The 8503-nt window shown below is 43.2% G+C and overlaps 1 protein-coding gene across 4 annotated transcripts; it reads right to left on the reverse strand.

Moving 5' to 3' along the window:
• Window positions 1–860: 860 nt before the first annotated feature.
• Window positions 861–6955, reverse strand: LOC123724476 (protein ADM2). 4 transcript variants are annotated; one of them, XM_045688247.1, is made up of 3 exons: window positions 6845–6955; window positions 6353–6589; window positions 861–2117 (listed from the first exon to the last, which is right to left on the reverse strand). In XM_045688247.1, exons 2-3 carry the CDS (start codon window positions 6451–6453, stop codon window positions 1685–1687), a joined length of 534 nt encoding a protein of 177 aa, XP_045544203.1. In that variant the 5' UTR covers window positions 6454–6589; window positions 6845–6955; the 3' UTR covers window positions 861–1684. The 4 variants fall into 4 exon arrangements, with proteins under 4 accessions (XP_045544203.1, XP_045544204.1, XP_045544205.1 ...); XM_045688248.1 differs by having other exon boundaries at window positions 6353–6603; window positions 6845–6944; XM_045688249.1 differs by having other exon boundaries at window positions 6353–6613; window positions 6845–6877.
• Between the last annotated feature and the right edge of the window lie 1548 nt (window positions 6956–8503).

Consider the following 8503-nt stretch of genomic DNA (forward strand, 5'->3'; position numbering starts at 1 on the left):
ATATTTTAAAGGGGGAAACGATTGGGATTCCATAAATAGAGATGGAGCCCTCCGTTGGGGTCTTGAGGCAGTAGGCTGATTTGGTTAGATTCATTTTATAATTTGAGATTAAGATTAATTTCTCTATCATCTTCAATGCGTTTGGAAGCGATTGAGATACATTGTCTAGCAAAACACTGTCCACGTATAATGAGATGAAGTGATCACTAGATTTGAGGTAAATTGGTGTCATTTCCTTCGATTGACAAATTGTCTGGGCCGTAGGTTCCATGAATAATAAAAATAGCATAGGAGAAGTCGATGATATCATATTTAAGTCATTTCTTGCCGAATTGTGATTGTGGTCTTCAGTTCTGTCCCCAGAGAAGCTTCTGCTCCTGTCCTGCTCCAACACCTTCATTTAATAGCGGCATCAGTTGACATGTGGTAGTGCTGGTCTGGAATGAAAGCTGATGGTGTAGACAGTATCTTTATCTCTGTGGTATTGATCTGTCAGCAGTATTTTATCAGAGACTGAGAAAGAAGGATACTGGACGTACGCACGCACACAGACTAGAGGCCACAGTGTGTGAGGCTTGTTTCCATGCAGCCCTGGACCACTTCATACACTAATGGTGATTGGAGATTGAGAAAGTGACCTACAGCGATGCAGCCGTGATGACCCCAATAATGAGTCATGGTGAACTAGATCACGCAAGAGGAGCGAGGTCACCTCCTGTCACACTGACCTTTGACCTTGACAGCAGTGTGTGTGTTCTGTATCTACAGTAGTCATTGATTAGCTTGTGCAGGAAGTGTTATTGTGGACATGGAAAGTGGTGGCTGGTTCTCTGTCACACAGACACAACACACTCACAAGACACATTTAAACACATACTCTTTATTAAATATGACAGCTTATACAAAGATAGACTAAGATGAATAAAACAGACAATGTACATTTGTTTCGGCCACATTCGTTTCACTGGTTTAGTCAGTGAAAAATTTACAACAAATAAACTTGAATAAATTTAAACATATTTAAATGTTCAAGTCATAGCAAACATAAAACAGTATTTACTTTAAAAGTGCTTTACGGGTTTCTAATATACTTGACCTAGTAGCTCACTAGACACACATCTAACATAGGAAATAGGAGCTACATATCAGACTTCATGGGACAACATGAGATTAGGAAGCTTTATAGGGCAATATGGGACTGTGAAGCTTCTTAAGGCTGTTTGGGACTATGGGGGGCTGTGACTGGTTAGAGCCTGTAGAAAAGGTGGTGTGGTGTGTCTTGCTCAGGACATACATCCTAAACTTTTGAGCGAGAGAGAGAGTGAAAGAGTGAATGTGAGAGCGAGAGAGATAATTGAAATTGAGAGTTTAGAGACACACAAGAATATAGGGATGATCACGGAGAGGGGATTGTAGATCAGCTCAGCTCATTGGGGACAGGAGTAATGACTCTAACTCAGAACAACAAGGTATTACAGACCTCCTTCCACCCTACCCACAGTCAGCACTTAAAACTCTTAAGTTTCTTCCACTACCTTGCATCTGACCCACATTCTGCTGTTAGCTGTGTATAGGTTGTCTTGTTGATAAATGTATTCAGATGTGGCTCTGCCTGTGTGTTGCTTGTTGATTACGTTATTCAGCTGTAGCTGTCTGTTTGTTTGTTGGTTGCCGATAAAGTTATTCAGCCGTAGCTGTGCGGGCTACGGGGGTTGATGGGGGAGGAGTCTTGTCTCCCACTCTGTCCAATCAGCTGGTAGAGTCGGTGACTGAGGTTCTGAACTTGACAGGTTCCCAGGACACACCCCACCCTCATCAGCTGACCCTGGCCACGCCCACCGCTACCGTTGGCATGACGGCGACCCCGTGACGTCCCCTCTCTAGAGAGGTGGTAGTTCTGGTCAGGCAGTGGACTGGATGGCTTGGCCAGTGGGCCTTCATGGTCAGGCATTAGGTTAGACTGCCTCGGGGGTCCTTTAGGGAGCAGGGCCCTCCAGACGGCCCATCTGTTTCTAAGGGCAACGCTGTCGTCCAGGGCAACAGTCGGGCTGACAACCGTCGCCATAGTGAGAGACGAAGACGACCCAGGTGTCCAGGAGGTTCTGGATAATATAAACCTAAGAGAGAAAGAGAGAGACAGTCACATACATGCCGCAAAAACACGTACACACACACACACACACACACACACGCACACACACACCAGTCAGGTACAGCAGTCAGGTACAGCAATTACTACTTGGATTTCTGAGTGTAATTTGAGCATTGAGACGAGGAGGAATGTTTCAGACACACTCGGAACAGGTGTCCTGAGGAGAGCTGAGAGAGGCAGAGAGCGAGAGACCTCGCTCCAGAAATATGCTGTGCAAGAACCTCATATTCCAGACACAAATTAACTTGGCTTTTTTAATATACTGTATAGGAGAAAATGTCCAGTTATACAACTCATACAGAAATGAGTGTCATGCTTATTAATGTTTCTATATTTAAGTTAAAGCCTTACGAGACATTTCTAGGTATTCAGTCAATGATTGCAGTCTCATATGATTAGTAATGTATTTACAGTTAATCAACAACACCTCTTTATTTTTTAAGTCTTAAGAAATGTCTAAACAACACACACCAGAGAGAGAGTGAGAAAGAGGGGGAGAGACTTCCTGAGACCTACTCAGTCAAGAGCCTCTACTCCTCTTCTCTATTTTAATGCTTCATCTTTTATACTTAGGCTTTTCACCTCCCTCCCTCCCCTCCTTTCTTGTCTCTCACTCTACTACAATGGCCTCTCCCCTCATTTTCACCCCACTCTGTCTTCATTCCCTCCCTCCTTTATCCAGCAGTCTGAGTGGCAGTAAGAGGCTGTCTGATGAGTTGTGTGACCTGCCTGAGCGATTATGCAACACACAGACACACAGCCAGCCACCTACCCACCCACACACTAAAGACACGCTGTACTCGTGTACGAATTACCCTGCATGAGCCATGAGCTCCCATAAAGGCAACAAAAGTTAAACTTTGGGTCGGTGTCTCTAAATAATGCTAATTTAACCATTTGATTTAAATGCAATTTTGTACTGCTACAGTGGTAAATATGAAAATAAAAACGTATTCTAAATTGAACGAAAACCCCCACCTCTCTCTGTCATGGTTTAAACTGTAATTCAGCCACTTTTCATGTTTCCCGACTTTCCTTTTTACAAAAAAGACGCATCAATTAATTCAGGTTACAATCGTTGAATGTCATTACACTTTATGGTGTTGTGTAACAGCTGTGTCTTTCCATTCATCAAACGGCGAGTGCACAGTGTACTGTTTGGATGCTGGAATTATTTTGCAGTGGACGAATGTGCGCAAGTAGCCTACTTTTTGAAGGAATTTGTTTGACAATCACATGAAAACATCATGACTGGTTGCGTTCATGCCACATTAAAAGTTACTACATTTTTACAGTTAAATTGCCGTTTTTATTAGGTCCATAAAAAAATGGGTGCACATGCAAATGTGTCCACACATAGGAGGTCCCGTGAAGAAAACAGAGGTCCCTCCAAATGTCATGATATAATTCACTTTGACTGTACTGCTAAAACAGTCCTTTTCTGTGTCTATCCCTCTGTCAGCCTATGTTTGTATGTGCGTGCGGGGATCACACAGTGCGTTGCAACATTAGTGTTTATGTTACCTGAACCCTTTTACACACAAAAAAATATTAGTCCGTGAATGGGTAATGGCCTGCGAGTGTGCGTGTTGATAACAGGAGACACAGTGTCTGCTTCAGAGTCTCATTCATCTCTTTCATCTGACAACCTACACACACACACACGCCAAACAAAAGTAAAAGCAACTCTGACTGGTAACATGAAAATCCATGGTTTAGTCCTATGTAAAAGAGACCTAGCCTGGAATCCTGAATGTCTCTCTGTTTCACTACTATTTCACTTCACTGATTCAGTTCCACTAATAGAAGGCCATTTTGAATACTGCAGAAAATAAATGGTCCAATCAGCGTCTCCTCAGAAACGATGGTAGGTTTTAGAAAGACTTAGTTAGAGGAGGGTGACACTAATTCAGGTCTCGGATCAGGTGACTCCACTGTATGATGGGCTAGCCAACCCTACCTAGTTAGCACCCTTCCATCCTTCAATTGTCTTCCTCCAGATGCCGTCATTCTAATGTGACGAGTGTGCATAAGCTATATCAACTCATGGAGGGATTACAAACAGTCCATGTTCTCATTACTCTCTATGCCATTTGCATGTGTACTGTAGCTGTTATTTTATGGCATTAGTTGACAAAATGAAGATTTCACTGTTATTGTTTACTTTTACTGTCACACTCTAGAAAAACAAGCTTTTGTTATGAGCTCAAACCATTTTCAACACCATCTGCCCAAACTATAGTGTATGTGAGGTAATGTAGGCCTATCTTTAATATCCAGTAATCCAGTGTGTTATTCTCTGAAGGGACATCATGACCCCGTGGAAAATGGCTGCCATATTAAACCACACAGGTCAAAGGTCACAGAGACACACACATTCTCTCTGTTTCCAGACCCACTGGACATCAGTGAAATGTTAAACGTTAGCTGTGCATTAGTAGGACAAACACGTGCACCCTACACCTGACTTCCTGGCAGTTATAGTGTTTTCTTATGCTCTATGCACCATTAAGACACACAGACACACACACCTCTCTACCGGTTTGGAGCGCCAGGACCACCTGGGGATCGTGTCAGAACAAGGTCGTCTCCGGAAGAAAAAGGCACTTGGCACCAAAATGTAGGCCACTGACCAACCACCATCCGCTACTTGTGTGTGTGTGTGACATATGATTCCCTCAGATTACACAGACCCACAAAGAATTTGAAAACAAATATAATTTTGATAAACTCTCATATCTATTAGGTGAAAGAGAGAGAGAGTGATTGAGAGAGAGAACAAGAGAGAGGTGGTGATGGCCCCCTCTATGTGACTAACAACGATTGACTGGTGTGGAAATAAAGATAAAGGTTGGGTGGAGAGAATGAGAAACAGCTACTGTGTCTGATCAAATGATAAAGTCTGCAGAGATCTGATGAAATACTGATTCTAGCATCAGACTACTGTACCAGATCACTACCTCTGAATACGGAGGGGCTGTGTGTGTGCGTGTGCGTACGTCCATTTGTGTGAATAAAGAGCTACTCTTGCATTCCTCCCAGGTTAGACCCCAGCATGAGCCCTGAACCAAAGAGAAGCACACACCAACCATCTTTCACACACCAACCACTTCAGATGAGAGAAACACTACTTCCCTACTTCTCCTTCCTCTCCTCCGCCTGTCCTTTTCAACTCTTTACATGTCTCATTTATTTTACATTTTAGTCATTTAGCAGACACTCTTATCTAGAGTGATTGGTTCCCCGTGGGAATCAAACCCACCATGCTGGCGTTGAAAGCGTAATGCTCTACCAACTGAGCCACACAGGACCTTTATCACTGTAAGACACCCACCACACGCACATATCCACATGTGACAGGTTATAATAAACATGTGTAATGTTGGGTGGAGGACTGGAGAAACACTGTGGTAAGATACCATAACTAGAACCTGCTTCATTAGTTAGCATTCAAAACACAGCTTCCAGAGAGATACTGGTCACTACAGTTGGTCTCTGATAAAGCAATTTACTTCCTACTATAAACACACACCAACACAACTGTCCACACAACACTAAGCAACACACTGCCCCTCAACCTTCCCTCACAAACTGAGGTGTTAATATTGTGTATCCGTTTTCCCAATCCTTATTAAATCACAACGGAAACAAACACACACGCACACACCCGCACAGCCCTCCACCTCCCTCATTCATTATACAGGGTCATTCTACCGGGGGCTTTTAGAGGAATTACCTCATTCTGTTGTTGTAACCTTTTCACACATAACTTACTGCCACTGCAATGGCCAGACAGAGAGAGAGGTTAGGGGCAGGGTGTGTGTGTGTGTGTAAAATAAAAGGAGGGGGGGTATAATTTATGTTCCATCTCTCCCTTCCACCTAATACACTGAAGCAGACACACACATCGCAAAGACAGATATGATGAACCAAACAATGAACACAGAGGTTGGCCCACAGCTCTGTCTGAATCAATATCATTAGTTCATACTGTCTCTTCTTAAATATGTTGCATTATGGACTGCTTGATCTCCATCCTTCAAAATAATAATAATGTAGACACCTTATTTTGCCTTGCACCCTCACCTCCTAAAACCTAGGACTAGCATACTGTAATTTGATTGATTTACTACAGTAGTCTAGAGGTTTGTAGCAAAACGATGTTATATCAGTCACAGTGATAGTGTGAAGTGGCCTTACCTGTGTGGCTGTGTCCGGGCTGGCCGCGGCAGGGCCAGGGTGTGTGTCTCCACGGTTAGCAGGCTAAGGCAGCAGAGCCATGCCGGGAACAGTGAGGGCATGGCGGCAAGCGGGAGTCACAACCCTCGGGTACAGGTTAGAACAGGACAGAAAAGCTCAACTGAAGAAAAACTCCACTGTTCTCAGGCAAAGGCAGAATCTCCCCTCACTGAGTTTAGTCAGCGCACCTGTTGAAGTCTAGAAGAAACATACTTGGAATTCCTTAAATTAAGTAACTATCAGTATATCATAACTAAGGTATTTAGTTGTAAACTAATTGCGTGACAAAATAGCAGCAATTTTGCGAAATTCAATGGCAAAACAATGCGTCAAGATTTCATGACAAAAACATTTAAATCAACTTTTCAACTGTTTAAATTATTTAGAATATCGCTTTCCTGATTGAAAATCACCTAAACAAGATTATATTAACAGTCCTAGTAGGCTACTAACCTAGTTTGGTGTTAATAATTATCAGTGTAGTCTCGGTTGCGTCTTGCGGGTTCAGACAGAACTCTGGAGATAGTGCGCTGGCATGGCGCGCCTTTATAGTTCGGGAGCAGGGCCTGATTAATGCAGGGGGCTTAAAGGGCTGAAGCCCCGGCACCCCAGCCCGTAAGGGGCCCTTGAGGTAGAGAAACATTTTGAAAAAAAATGTTTTACTGCAACCGCCAACCACAGGAGCCCGCTTTCAATGAGTGTAGATAGCCTGCTGCTGCTAATCATCAGCTGTGGGAGGAGAGGAAGTGGGGGGACCCTGCTTTGATTGGGGACAATAAAAGGCCACTCTTAAATGTGCATTTTTGTCACACAACAAAATGCCACAAATGTCTCAAGTTTTGAGGGAGCGTGAAATTGGCATGCTGACTGCAGGAATGTCCACCAGAGCTGTTAACCTGTTGGGGGTAGGGGGGCAGTATTGACACGGTCAGATAAAAAACGTACCCGATTTAATCTGGTTACTACTCCTGCACAGTAACTAGAATATGCATATAATTATTGGCTTTGGATAGAAAACACCCTAAAGTTTCTAAAACTGTTTGAATGGTGTCTGTGAGTATAACAGAACTCATATGGCAGGCAAAAACCTGAGAGGATTCTGAACAGGAAGTGGCCTGTCTGACAAGTTGTTGTTCATCTTGGCTCTTTTTATTGAAGACTGAGGATCTTTGCTGTAACGTGACACTTCCTACGGCTCCCATAGGCTCTCAGAGCCCGGGAAAAAGCTGAATGATATCGAGGCAGCCCCAGGCTGAAACACATTTACGCTTTTGGCAAGTGGCCGATCAGAGGACAATGGGCTTAGGCGCGTGCCCGAGTCGACCCCATGCTTTATTTTCTTTCGTCTGTTTACCTAAATGCAGATTCCCGGTCGGAATATTATCGCTTTTTTACGAGAAAAATGGCATAAAAATTGATTTTAAACAGCGGTTGACATGCTTCGAAGTACGGTAATGGAATATTTAGAATTTTTTTGTCACGAAATGCACCATGCTCGTCACCCTTATTTACCCTTTCGGATAGTGTCTTGAACGCACGAACAAAACGCCGCTATTTGGATATAACAATGGATTATTTGGGACCAAACCAACATTTGTTATTGAAGTAGAAGTCCTGGGAGTGCATTCTGACGAAGACAACAAAGGTAATAACATTTTTCTTATAGTAAATCTGACTTTGGTGAGTGCTAAACTTGCTGGGTGTCTAAATAGCTAGCCCTGTGATGCCGGGCTATCTACTGAGAATATTGCTAATGTTTTGCTTTCGCCGAAAAGCTATTTTGAAATCGGACATTCGAGTGGATAGAGGAGTTCTGTATCTATAATTGTGTAAAATAGTTATATGTTTGAGAAATTGAAGTAATAGCATTTCTAAGGTATTTGAATAACGCGCCACGGGATTCAACTGGCTGTTGAGTAGGTGGGACGAAATCGTCCCACTGGCCCTAGAGAAGTTAACAGAGAATATAATCTTGAATTATCTACGATTAGCCACCTCCAACGTGATTTTAGAGAAACCGTCTCAGGGAAGCTCATCTGCGTGCTCGTTGTCCTCACCAGGGTCTTGACCTAACTGAAGATCTCCGTCATAACCAACTTCAGTAAATGCGCA

The sequence above is a fragment of the Salmo salar genome, chromosome ssa10 (genome assembly GCF_905237065.1).
Source record: "Salmo salar chromosome ssa10, Ssal_v3.1, whole genome shotgun sequence".
NCBI classification, from domain to species: domain Eukaryota; kingdom Metazoa; phylum Chordata; class Actinopteri; order Salmoniformes; family Salmonidae; genus Salmo; species Salmo salar.

What these genes read in the sequence shown, in the direction of transcription:
- LOC123724476 (XM_045688247.1), bottom strand. Translation starts at nt 6,453, where the DNA reads ATGCCCTCACTGTTCCCGGCATGGCTCTGCTGCCTTAGCCTGCTAACC. An exon ending in GCCCGGACACAGCCACACAG is followed by an intron (nt 2,118 to 6,352) that starts GTAAGGCCACTT and finishes TTTCTCTCTTAG; the next exon opens with GTTTATATTATCCAGAACCT.